Source organism: Nycticebus coucang, chromosome 14, assembly GCF_027406575.1.
Source record: "Nycticebus coucang isolate mNycCou1 chromosome 14, mNycCou1.pri, whole genome shotgun sequence".
Taxonomy (NCBI): Eukaryota; Metazoa; Chordata; class Mammalia; order Primates; family Lorisidae; genus Nycticebus; species Nycticebus coucang.
In genome coordinates, this window is record NC_069793.1 from 3,469,793 (window position 1) to 3,482,954 (window position 13,162).

The window sequence follows — 13,162 nt, forward strand, 5'->3', positions numbered from 1 at the left end:
GTCAGGGCCAGCCCTCTGCTGTTCCCCACCCACCCCAGCATGGACCCTCACCCCACTCTCTCAGGATCTGGACCCTAGCTCTAGCTATGTCACCCACAAGCTTTCCTGTCCCCAGGTTTTTACTGTCTTCTGCCCCAGCTCTTCAAGTTCTCCCTCCTAGGCCCCCTCCCCTTCCAGAGCTTTCTTTTTTTTGAGAAAGAGTCTCAAGCTATCGCCATGGGTACATTGCCATGGCGTCTTAGTTCATAGCAACCTCCAACTCTTGGGTTCAAGCTATCGTCTTGCTTCAGTGTTTTGTTTTTAGTAGAAACAGAGTCTCACTTTTGCTCAGGCTGGTCTGGAACTCCTGAGCTCAAGCAATCCACCTGCTTGGGCCTCCCAGAGTGCTAGGATTATAGGCGTTAGCCACGGCACCCGGCCCCCTTCCAGAGCTTTCCCTGGATTTTCACCTTTGCCGGGGTCACAGAAGCGCAGAGCAGAGGCACTCACAGCCCGCACCCTCTCGGCCTGCACGGCGATGTCGGCTTCTACCAGCTCGTGCAGCTGTAGCAGGTCCTCCACGCCGGCTAGGTGCTTGCCCAGGTCAGGAGACTGCAGCCGGCCCTGCAGGGCACACGCCGCCAGAGCCCACCTCAGTGGTGCCTGGTTCCCTCCCAGCCAGGTGCACTTGAGCTAAGGTCACTGACGTGTCTTCCTCCCTACCTCTGTGGGGGATCCAAGGGCTGCACCCCATGAACACACCTGCTCATTCACACACATAGGGACACCCCATTCTGTGCTGGCAGCTGGCCTCCTCATCCTTACCTTCTCCCATGGAACAATTTTCTCACCAAATCCCACTACTGGAGCCTTGCTGTGACTCACCTTGACCTCAGAATTAACACTCTTCCAGCACCACAGCTCTGCCTGCGTCTGGTGCCTCTCCCAGACCACCCCAGGCCCACTTTTTGCCCAGCAGACTGGGACAGCCTCTAATGGGGCTCTCTCCTCCCACTCCATCTCCCCACAGACCTTCTCCACAGAGTAGCCAAAATGACTTTTTAGAAACAGAAGGCAGAATCATGTCTCTCTCTCGCTCTAAAATAGTGGTTCTCAACCTTCCTAATTCCGTGACCCTTTAATACAGTTCCTCATGTTGTGGTGATCCACCACCCATAAAATTATTTTCGTTGCTACTTTCTAACTGTAATTTTGCTACTATTATGAATCATAATGTAAATTTCTGATACCCAGGATAGTCTCAGGCAACCCCTGTGAAAGGGTCATTTGACTCCCAAAGGGGTCGCGACACAGAGGTTGAGAACCTGAGAACCACTGCTCTAAAACTTTCTAGTCACTCTGAAGTCTCCTTGTTGTTTAGATAAAACCCAAGCCCTTTGACAGGTCTGTAAGGCCCTAGCCAGCTTGCTGTGCCCCTATCTTAGCCCGCGGCCTCTCTCCTCACTCACAGCCCTCAGGACTTCCACCTGATCTGGGACGTGCCACACTTGGACAGGTAAGGGCTCTGCCCAGCTGTTGCTGCTGCCTGGAACATTCTCTCCTCACACCTCCCTGTGCGGCTGGCTCCTCATGTTGCTCCGCTCTCTGCTTAAATGGCAACGTCTCAGTCAGGCCGCACGCATCACCCCACTACACTACCTGTCCCAACTTCCTCCGGGGGCTGGTGGCCACGGATCAGGCTCCTCCTGCTGGGATGTGAGCCCCTGGTGGACATGCCCCTGCCCGCCCTGTTCATCCGAGCTGGGGACAGGTCCCCCACACACACATTCTACAGACTGGCTGGGTGAGTGCATGACTGCGCCTGCAGCTGACCCCTCGGCTCTCAACCACCAGCCCCAGGGCGAGCCCCTGGTACCTTCATCTCTTCCATCCAGTCCATGAGGTAGAGCAGGTCCTGAAACACCTTCTGCAGCTCCAGGTTGAGCAAGAGCCGCTCCCGTCGGGCGGCCACCATCTGTCGCAAGAAGTCCCAGAGTCGCGCCACATTGTGCTGCCGAGCGGCGATGCGCTTGATGTCATGGTAGTGCTCAGCTGCCAGCTCTGCGGCCACTGCGTCCACCGCCTGCACCCGGCCACTGTAGGCCACGATATCCGTCTCAATGGCCTCGTGCTTCCGTACTGCTGCCTCGACTGCTGCCAGCTCCAGCCCAAAGTTGTCCTGTGTAGGGGGCAGGACAGGGAGGCCTGAGAACCAAGGGACAGTGCCTCTGCCCTCTTTTCTGTCCCTCAAAGTGCTCCGGCTGCAAGATGCCAGCTGCACACAGTGGCTAATTTCCTCCCATCCCCTTCGGTCCTGCCTCACTAAGCCTCTCCTGTTCAAGTCTCTGGATCTGTTTTCACCTACTTGATGGACTTCCTGTTTCATCACATCCTCACCCTACAGAAGTCCTTACCCACCCAATTCTCCTGACCAGCCTGAACATCCCCAGAGCCCCCCAGAACCCCGAGCCCTGCCTGGGACACGAGGCGCTGGTTCTCGCTGAGCCAAGTCTCCCGCATGGCGGCCTTGCGGTCGAAGCGGGCGGCAAGCTGCTCCAGCTTCTCCTGGCGGATCAGCTCTGTGCGCAGGGCCAGCTCGCGCTCGTGCTCCGCTTTTTCAAGCCGCTCCCAGGCCTGCAAGTGGGGACAGACTGGTGAGAAAGGGCCAGGGCGGGGAGGAGTTGGGGACTGGGGCACATGGGAAGTCCCACAAAGGCTTAGAGCAGGGGACCCATGGAAGGCTGGTGGTGAAAGGACGAGAAACAGAAACAGTTGGGTAAAAACGACATTCGCTGCGGGGAGCAGGAAGGATAGAAACTGATTTGTTTGTGGTGGCAGGACTGTGGGTGAGGCTTACTTTTACTTTTACTAGTCTTAAAACATTGTGGGGAAAAAAAAAAGTAGGGGCCGAGAGTGGTGGCTCACGCCTGCAATCCCAGCACTCTGGGAGGTTGAGGCACGCAGACTGCCTGAGCTCACAGTTGAGACCAGCCTGAACCAGAGTGAGACCTCGTCTCTAAAAATAGCCAGGCATGTGGCAGGCACCTGTAGTCCCAGCTACTTGGGAGGCTGAGGCAAGAGAATCACTTGAGCCCAAGAGTTTGAGGTTGCTGTGAACTATGATTTTATAGCACCCTCCAGAGGGCAACAAAGTGAGACTCTGTCTCAAAAAAACAACAACAAAGAAAAACGTAGGAATAGTGAGTTGGGAACATGTTGAATGAGATAATAGACCTGGGGGATAATTTCTTCCATGATCTTATATGGAGAGTCAGATAAAGGGGGCAGGGCTGATGTGTGTGAGAGGATGCAGGGGTCACGACTGGGGTCATGTGAGCAGCTGGACAGAGAGGTCGAGTTTTAGGCTGGGACAGCAGGACTTGGAGGAGATCCAGATGGCCCTGGGGCTGCTGGAAGGGTTGGAGCCTGTGGGGGCCGCAGACCTTGTTGATGTCGGAGATGAGCCGGCCCTCACGGGGGGTGTAGACCTTCTGGTTGTTGGTTCGCAGCTTGCTCTGGATGGTGAAGAGCAGCACTTCCAAGTTCCCTTTCTCAGTGAACCTGAGGTGGGAGGCCAGGTCAGGGTCAGAGTTGAAGGTGACTTGGGCACAAGGACTCCTCCCTCTTCAAAGTGGGTTGTCCTGTGTTATTTTCCTTCTCTTTTTGAGACAGAGTGTCACTTTATCACCCTGAGTACAGTATGGTTAACACCGTAATAGCTCACAGCAACCTCAAACTCCTGGGCTCAAGTGATCCTTTTGCCTCAGCCTCCTGAGTAGCTGGGACTACAGGTGCCTGCCACAGTGCCCAACTGGTTTTTCTATTTTTAGTAGAGAAGTGGTCTCACTCTTGCTCAGGTTGGTTTCGAACTCCTCTGCTCAGGCAATCTATCCACCTTGGCCTCTCAGACTGCTGGGATCATAGGCATGAGCCACTGCGCCCGGCCTCCTTCTTAAAGCATTCATGCTCTTTGTATGAAAGCCAGAAAATACTGGCAAACCAAAAAGAACATCATTTTAAAGCAACTGAACCCATTTGGAAGTGGTCCTTGTGTGTGCACGGATGGGGTCAGAGTGCAGCCCTAGCAAAATGTTTATCAGGGATATGTTTACCAGGGATGCGTTTACTGTGAGCGAGCCCTGCGCTGGCTACACGTGCATTAATGAGCTTACTTCTCACTGTCATCTAAATTCTCTTCTTATAACCTCCATTTCTCAGATGAGAAAACTAAGACGTAGACAGACTAAGTGAGTTGCCAACGCTCACAACTGCTACATGGCAGAGCCAGGACTTGAACTCAGGCACTTGGAACCTGAACACTCAGTGCTTTGTTCTCCGCCATCTACAAAGGGCTCTTCTGTGACCTGTTTCTTCACTTATTTTTCTTTTTTTTTTGTGGTTTTTGGCCGAGGCTGGGTTTGAACCCACCACCTCCAGCATATGGGACTGGCGCCCTATCCCTTTGAGCCACAGGTGCCGCCCTCTTCACTTATTTTTCATGACCATCTTTCCATGTCGATAAATGATGTATTTCTTCAGTATTATCTCCAGTGGCTGCCCCGGGACTTATTTATCTTTTGTAAAGGTGGTGTTGGTAAACATCCTTGAAGCTACATCTTTGTTTAATGCCCACAAGAGGAGTGTCTGGGTCAAAGGGCACACCTCAAAGCATTCCTTGAAATGGACAGCAACAGCTGTTTTCTGAGCTAATATTAGTCTGGGGGCTAACAATTATTAACTCCAAAAGAACTCAAAAACTCAGAAGTTCTAGCATGTACTGTAAAGCATTGCTTCACAGCAATTCCATACTTGAAACAGTTAATTGCTAAATGGGTGATAAGAGCTTCTCCAATGCTCAGGTCACCAGCCACACCCCTGTGCTGCAGGTGCTACCTGGCTTTCAGATCCAGCCCCTATGCTGGGGTTGGGTCTCTGTGATACCCTGAGCCCTGCTCTTATGAGGGATTACAGGGACTCAACATACCGTAGCAATACCTTCCACAGCATGACTTTTAAAAATGGCTAATGATTTTTTTTTTTTTAGAGACAGAATCTCACTTTGTCACCCTTGGTAGAGTGCCATGGCGTCACAGCTCACAGAAACCTCTAACTCTTGGGCTTAGGCGATTCTCTTGCCTCAGCCTCCCAAGTAGCTTGGACTACAGGTGCCCGCCACAACGCCTGGCTATTTTTTGTTGCAGGTTGGCCCGGGGCTGAGTTTGAACCCGCTACCCTCGGTATATGGGGCCGGTGCCCTACTCACTGAGCCATAGGCGCTCCCCATGGCTAATGATTTTTAAGAATTATTTTGTGACAACTATGTTGTGCGGAAACTTCTAGTGCTCTGAGCTGGGGAAAATAAGCCTCCGATGCATTTCTGTACTGCAGGGAAGGTGGCCGTGGCTCAGGTTGCTCTGAGGACACAGGTCAGGCAGCCATGCCTTGGCAGAGCAGGGTCCAGGGAACACCTACTTGGGTGGCTTCTCCACGGTGCGGTAGGAATTGAAGGACTGCAGCTGGTTCTGGACCCCACTCAGGGAGTTGGCCAGTTGCCGGTCATTGAGGGTCACAATCGTTTGCTCGATCCACTGGAGCAGCTCTGAGGCCAGGGACTCATACTTCTCCACCAGGCGCTCTGCCTCCATGGCGTGGTCCAGCACCTACCGGACAGAGATGTGGGCGGCCCCTGCATAGGCTCCCTTGCCCAGTCCTGCAGCTACACTTCAGGGGAGCAGTACCCAGGGCCAGCCCTCCTCCGGCTTTTTTACCTACTGACCCATGGTAAGGAGTACCTTGCCAATTCTTTTGCCTTCCACAGCTAAGGCCTTCATCTTGGAGAAGTAGTGGTAATAAGTAGCCACATAAGTAATGATTGATTTCTCATCTGGTTGGTCCACATTTACATCTAAGAAAAAGGGCCATTCAGGTCAGGCAGAAGTCACCCACAACTCGAACCAGTTACCCCAAGCCTGGGGCCCTCCTAGGCCTCCAAGGCTTTCCAGACCCTTTTAGATCAAAATAAACAGCTATTTGAATTAAGGGAGCACAAAAACACCTCACTTTTTTTATACTCTGACCCTCTAAGCAGAGTATAAAAACCCAGAAGCCCAAGAAGGCTTTTACCCAGTGTTCCCAGTGGAGACCTAAGTTAGTTGTTTGTAAAAGCAAGAAAAATAACAGCATTTCCCCTTAGGGATGGATCATGGACTTTGAGGCCAGAAAGATGTCTAAGGAATCAAGAGATTCAAAGGGCAGCTGGGATTACAAGCATGCACTACCACACCTGAATCAATTTTTATTTATTTTATTTTAATTTTTAGAGATAGAGTCTCACTTTGTCACCCTTGGTAGAGTGCTGTGGCATCATAGCTCACAGCAACCTCAAATTTCTGGGCTTATACCATCCTCTTGCTTCAGTCTCCCCAGTAGCTGGGACTATGGGCACCCGCCACAACACCTGGCTATTTTTAGAGAACCAGGGTCTCCCTCTGGTTCAGGCTGGTCTCAAACCTATGAGCTCAGGCAATCTACCTGTCTCGGCCTCCCAAGTGCTAGGATTATAGGCGTGAGCCACTGCACCCAGACTGTCAAAGCCATTTCTAACCTCAGTCCCAAAGCTTGGCCCAAAGAAGAGTGTGTCCTGTAAGCCAAACTGACATCCCCCACAAGACCAAGGATGACCATGACTTGAAATCCTGGGGCTTTCTTCTTCTTTTTTTATTTTAGTGCATACTTAGGATGGATATCCCTAGGCTTTCTTTTAAGATTTTATTCTACCTAAAGGTGTGACTGTAACCAGAAGCCATTTCTCCTCACCATTTCTGTTTTGTGTTTTTTTCTTTTTAAGGCAGAGTCTCACTTTGTTACCCCTGAGAGAGTGCCATGGCATCGTAGCTCATAGCAACCTCAAATTCTTGGGCTCAGGCCATTCTCTTGCCTCAGCCTCCCAAGCAGCTGGGACTATAGGCACCCACCACAAAGCCTGGTTATTATTATTTTTTTTTCAGAGATGGGGTCTTGCTCTTGCTCAGGCTGTTCTCAAACTCCTGACTCAGGCAATCCACCTGCGTTGGCCTCCCACAGTGCTAGAATCACAGGAGTGAGGCACCTTGCCCAGCATTTCTGTTTTTTCTTTTTAATTAATTAATTCATTATTATTATTATTTTTTTTTTCTGAGACCGAGTCTCACTCTGTTGCCCTGGGTAGAGTGCCATGGCATGATCATAGTTCACAGCAACCCCAAATTCTTGGACTCAAGCGATCCTCTTGTCTCAGCCTCCTTAGTAGCTGGTACTATAAGCGTCCACCACAACACCTGGCTAGTTTTTCTATTTTTAGTAGAGATGGGGTCTCACTTTTGCTCAGGCTGGTTTTGAACTCCTGAGCTTGGGTAATCCTCCCACCTCAGCCTCCCAGAGTGCTAGGATTATAGGTGTGAGCCACTGGGCCCAGCCTCTTCACCATTTCTGGAAACACACAGGTTGGGGGGAGCCACTGAAATCAACTCAGAAAGTTACAGAGTACATAACTTTTCCTTCTGTGTTCTGTATGATAGCTATGTTTCTCAAAAGCTCTACAAGGAACACTGTATTTGGCCTATTTACATCACTACTTAGCTGATGTTTGTAGTTCTGGACTAAGTGGGCACAGGAGATGGGGCTACAGGGGGATAGAGAACAGGGAGAGATGGCCAAGACCCCCATCTCCCCAGGGAGCTTCCCAACAGGGAAGTCGCATGGTCCTTCTCTTCTTCTCTGGCAGCACCAAGATTGCTCTCTGCTACCCCAGAGGCAGCTGGGGAGACGGGCTTTGGTGCTATGCTAGCTGTACAACCTTTACAGGCCCATCATCTCTTTCATAAATGAAGATAATAATGGTATGACTTCAAAGGGGTATTGTGAGGAGTAAGTTAACTAAAGTCAAGTGCAGAGTGAGGTACAAAATAAGAGCCCCACGGCTGCTACTGATCCCACGAGCAAATGGTTAGAGCCATAGAAGCCCTGATTAGGCCAGTCTTGGGGAGGGTAAGACCTCAAGGTCAGGTAGTTTAATTTAGAATTCTAACATTTTAGAATGAGAATGGCCCTTAGAAACCTTGCAGACCAGTCTTCTCCTTTTAGAGATGAGGAAGCTGAGCTACAGAGGGGCCAGGCACCTGGCACTAAGTCACAGAGCTCCTCTGTGCCTGGCAGAGACACAATCCACAGCCCAGGGCTCTTTCTGCCATGGGCTGCCTTTCTTGTTATTTTTTCTAATTGAGATATAATTTTTCTAATCATAAAATTCACCCTTTTATAGTATACAGTTCAGCCAGGTGTAGTGGCTCACGCCTATAATCCTAGCACTTTGGGAGGCCAAGGTGCATGGATTGCTTGAGCTCACGAGTTTGAGACCAGCCTGAGCAAAAGTGAGACGCCCATCTCTATGAGAAACATAAAAATTGAGGCAAGAGGATCACTTGTACCCTGGACAACAGCTTGAGACTGTCTCAAAAAATAAAATAAAATTGACTCAGCGCCTGTAGCTCAGTGAGCAGGGCGCTGGCTACATACACCAAGGCTGGTGGGTTCAGACCTGGCCCAGGCCTGCTAGACAAGGGTGATAACTGCAACCAGAGAATGGCCGGGTGTTGTGGATGGTGCCTGTAGTCCCAGCTACTCGGGAGGCTGAGGCAGGAGAATTGCGTAAGCCCAAGAGTTTGAGGTTGCTGTGAGCTGTGACACCACAGTACTCTACCGGGGGTGACATAGTGAGACTTTGTCTCAAAATAAATAAATAAATAAATAAATAAAATAAAATAAAACACAGTATATAATTCAGGGGTTTTTAGTATATTCACAACATTGGTAACCACTATCTAATACCAAAACTTTTTTTTTTTTTTTGAGACAGAATCTTACTCTGTCACCCTTGGTAGAGTGCTGTGGTGTCATAGCTCACGGCAACCTCAAACTCCTGGGCTCAACTGATTCTCTAACTCAGCCTTCTGAGTAGCTAGGACTATAGGCACCCACCACAATGCCCACCTAGTTTTTCTATTTTATTTTATTTTTTTTTGTAGAGACAGAGTCTCACTATACTGCCCTCGGGTAGAGTGCTGTGGCGTCACACGGCTCACAGCAACCTCTAACGCTTGGGCTTACGTGATTCTCTTGCCTCAGCCTCCCGAGCAGCTGGGACTACAGGCGCCCGCCACAACGCCAGGCTATTTTTTGTTGCAGTTTGGCCGGGGCTAGGTTTGAACCCGCCACCCTCGGCATATGGGGCCGGCGCCCTACTCACTGAGCCACAGGCACCACCCTAGTTTTTCTATTTTTAATAAAGACAGGGTCTTGCTCTGTCTCAGTCCTCCCCTCCCCTGACACCTGGCCCCTGGGAACCGCTGGTCCACTTTGTGTATCTGCCTCCTACCTTCTGGGTCCAGCAGCTTGGTCAGCCCCAGCTCCTTCTCTGCCAGATTGAAGGCGTTCTGCAGGTTGTAGTGTGCGTTGCACTTCTTCAGGGACTCAAAGTCTAGCAGGTCTGGCCTTGGGGAGAGAGGAAAGACAGAAGGTGTCAGGAATATTTGACACTCTAAAGGGGAAGAGCTGATCGCTGTAGTCCATGCCCCTAAGCCACTGCTCCAACTGTGCCCAGCAGTAGGCTTCCCCCACTGCCCTCGCCCCAACCCCCAAGTCCTCTGTGCAGTGTTCCACCCCCCACCTTCCGCTCTTCCCTGAGCGCTCATTCCTGTAACTACTAAGTAGCTCATGTCATCTCTTTGGCCACATGTGTGTGCCCTGGGTCACTAACCAACCCTGTAGCTCCCACACGCCTGCTAGCCTGGTCTCCTCACCGGTGTTTGTGCACAATGGCATTGAAGGCCAGTCCATCTCTCCAGCTGGTGGTGAAGTTGTGCACATTGACATTGGGATACCTACACAGAGACCAGGAAATTAGTGAGTAGGGCCTAGCCCTGGTCTGTGATTTGGGGCAGTCACCAGCTTGTGATTCCTGGACCCCGTCTTTTGTTTAATGCACAGCCTTGGGGCTGCCAAGCCCTAGGCTCCCAGGGGTGTCCTCACCCTGCAGTCTTCATCTGGCACCACAGCAGCAAGGCATCCTTAGCTGACTTTTTCTCCTTGTTGTCTTCTGTCTCCACACTAATGTCTTGGATCTAGGAAGGAAGTGAACAGGACCCTCACCGCAGGACAGGGGCTCCTGGTGTTATCAGAGACACTCAGACAAACACCAGGAAATGCTCTTTAGGCTGTGGTAATGGGGCTTATCAGATGGAGCCTGGGCCCTTTCAGCCTGGGCTAGTGACCAAGAAACACTGGGCGAAAGGGACTGGAGATAGCAGATTGGGAAGGACAGCAGAAGACTGGAAGTGCCCTGAGTTCCTCCAGGTGGGGACCCACTGGTGGGTGAGTAAATACTTTGAGTGCCTACTTTCAAAGGTGACACTAGGGGAGCTCTGCTTAGGTCCAGTTAACCCGAAGGAGGAAAGGTTAACTGGGGAGGAAGGTGGGGGTGGGGGGATAAGGAACCTTAAGATGGCATTAGCACACTGGGGCATGAAAAGGGACAGGGAGACTGTTCCCCTGAGGGAAGCAGCGAATCTGAAGCCAGGGAGTGAGGCCAGACCACACCCCTCATTCAGTTCCCTAACTCACTGTGAAGGACCAGTTTATAAAAAACTTCCAGTTCCTTATGGCCAAGCCTGTAGTCCTACTGCAGGTGAGCAGCACACAGGCCAGGCCACAGAAACTTGCTACAGTAGTCTGACAACACCCAAACTGGGTTCTGCCCTGGCTAATGATGCAAGTCCACTGATCTGCACTGGACATGGCAGCCTGGCCAACTGCACTACAAGGTCCCAGACTGCTGTGTTTATACTGCTTGAGTCACAGGCCAACAGCCTGAGTGACAGTGTGCTGGGTACCTGGAATCGAAGGATGATGGTCCAGACCAGCCCAAGGGTCAGACGGTGGTTTCCGTCTACAATGTCATGGGAACCCATGTTTTCCAAGTGCACTTTTTGCTCTTTCAGGAACTGCAGCGCCTTGTCCACGTTCTCCAGGCAGTGGATTCTCATTCGACCCTTTGTGGGCTTTGGCTATGGAGGGACAGAGCAAAATGGCACGGGGTCCTAGGTCTCTCCTTCCTACCCAGGCCCCCCCCCACCCAGGACCCTGCTTTGAACACCTTCCCATGACCTCCCTCGGGAAGTGGGGACAGACTCCGGGGATAGGCCAGAGTTCACGGAGCCAAGGCTGAGGTTACAAATGAGGCTTGGGGAGATTAAGATTCCCAAGGGAATTAACTGCACCCAGAGTGGGTGGAAAAAGAAATGTTTTCAATGGGGCCACTGTTCCTGTCTCCATGAAGCAATGCTCCTCTATCACCCAAGTAGCAAAGGCTCTCAAAATAAACCGTCCTCGGAGCAGAGGCGACCATTGCCTTCTGCTCTGTGCTGTCACTCTGAGGACCATCCCTCCAGCTAGTCCCCTCAGCCACCGTTTCTAAGGCTTCTTCCCTCCCAGACCACAGCTCACCAGCGTCTCTCCTGAAAGCACCTCAAGGAGTCTCAGGAGGTTTCGTCCATCCCGGAGGTCGCTGTACAGGTCTCCTACCCGGCATGTCACCCGGGCCAGGTGCGAGTTCACCCACTTGGTAAAGGTTTTCTTCTGCACGGCTTCTCGCTCATCTGTGGCGGCAACATGGGTCATTACAACGTGCCTGCTTCTAAACACCAGTTGTGAGGTGGGGGTCCTCGGGAGAGGTAGGGAGTGAGGTCTTGGGGGTGGGTGGAAAATGGTTGATAGGAAAGCCTGTAACTTAAAAAGCTGAGAAATAAAGAGGTTGGAATGAGGGAGAGATTCTACCACCGCTGCCGCCACAGCCTTTGAAGCCTGGAAAGGGGAAGCAGGAGTGAGTGTCTCAGTCACTGGGTGAGGCTGTGGCAGGGGCGACAGCAGTGGGTACCAGCCATGCCAAATAAAAAGAAGAAGGAGAGAGAAATGCCAAAATCAGGGAAAAGTTCAAAGGAAAGACAGGAGATGCAGTAGAGCCAGAGTGCTGCTGTCCAACGGCTGGAGCTGCAGAGCTTGACATGGCCACTGAAAGTCCTGCTCCCTCACAGGGACACCGAGGTGACATGGCCTAGTGAGCACGACATCTGACAGATCACAGTGTAAATTACTTTTTTTTTTTTTTGCAGTTTTGGCCGGGGCTGGGTTTGAACCTGCCACCTCCGGCATATGGGGCCGGCGCCCTACTCCTTTGAGCCACAGGCGCCAACATCAGTGTAAATGACTTTTTAGGAATACAAACTGAGGCATCTCTGTTCGTCTGAAGTTTGAGTTGACCCTTAACTTTTTTATTGTTGTGTTCTCCCCTCAGTCTTCAGCTTGCTTCTCCTGGTGCTGCCCTCTAGCCACATGGGATTTCCTCACATAGGTGAATTAAACCTTTGTCGCACATCATCTCCTTTCCTGTCTCTTGGTGTTACTCTTAACTTGAACATTTTAACCTGAACGGTTTAAACAGGTTTGACATTCCCATGCTGCTTTCAGGCCTTCCTAACACCACGTCACCTTCACAACCAGCAATTGCTCACGTCACCCTGTGAACTCACCTCTGCTGAACAGTTACCATGCCCAGGGCTTCACAGCCTGGACAGATGTACAGGACAAGTACCCGTCCAGGCACAGTAGCCAGAAAGTTTGAAATAATCCTAACGAAAAAAACCTTTAAGAACTTGGCGTCTGGTCAGGTGTGGTGGCTGTAATCCCAGCACTTGGGAGGCCGAGGAGGGTGAATTGCCTGAGCTTATGAGTTCGAGACCAACCTTAGCAAGACCGAGACCCTGTCTCTAAAAATAAAAAATAATAGCTAGGTGTTGCGTTGGGCGCCTGTAATCCCAGCTACTTGGGAGGCTGAGGCAAGAGCATTGCTTCAGCCCAAGAGTCTGAGGTTGCTGTGAGCTGTGATGCCATGGCACTCTACTCAGGGTGACATAGTGAGACTCTGTCTCAAAAAAAAAAGAAAGAAAGAAAACAAAGCAACACATGGCTTATGTTGCAGAGCACTTTTCGGTTACAATAAGCAAGCATTTGATGGTATGGGCTTTTTTAAAGAGGAAGATGAACTCCTGGAGTAAAGGACAGAGTGGAAAATATTTCAACCTGAAGGTCAGAA

General features: G+C 51.1%; 1 protein-coding gene across 4 annotated transcripts in view; it reads right to left on the reverse strand.

Moving 5' to 3' along the window:
- Positions 1-13,162, reverse strand: part of SPTBN2 (spectrin beta, non-erythrocytic 2) — a 42,583-nt gene that overhangs the window by 17,012 nt on the left and 12,409 nt on the right. For all 4 annotated transcript variants that reach the window (XM_053561096.1, XM_053561094.1, XM_053561097.1 and 1 more), the window contains 11 exons: positions 11,518-11,669; positions 10,905-11,078; positions 10,045-10,136; positions 9,816-9,896; positions 9,392-9,507; positions 5,772-5,884; positions 5,452-5,639; positions 3,423-3,540; positions 2,455-2,613; positions 1,856-2,158; positions 450-603 (listed from right to left, as the gene is read on the reverse strand). In XM_053561096.1, the coding sequence (XP_053417071.1) occupies positions 450-603; positions 1,856-2,158; positions 2,455-2,613; positions 3,423-3,540; positions 5,452-5,639; positions 5,772-5,884; positions 9,392-9,507; positions 9,816-9,896; positions 10,045-10,136; positions 10,905-11,078; positions 11,518-11,669 (1,650 nt within the window). The remainder of the gene's footprint in view (positions 1-449; positions 604-1,855; positions 2,159-2,454; positions 2,614-3,422; positions 3,541-5,451; positions 5,640-5,771; positions 5,885-9,391; positions 9,508-9,815; positions 9,897-10,044; positions 10,137-10,904; positions 11,079-11,517; positions 11,670-13,162) is intronic.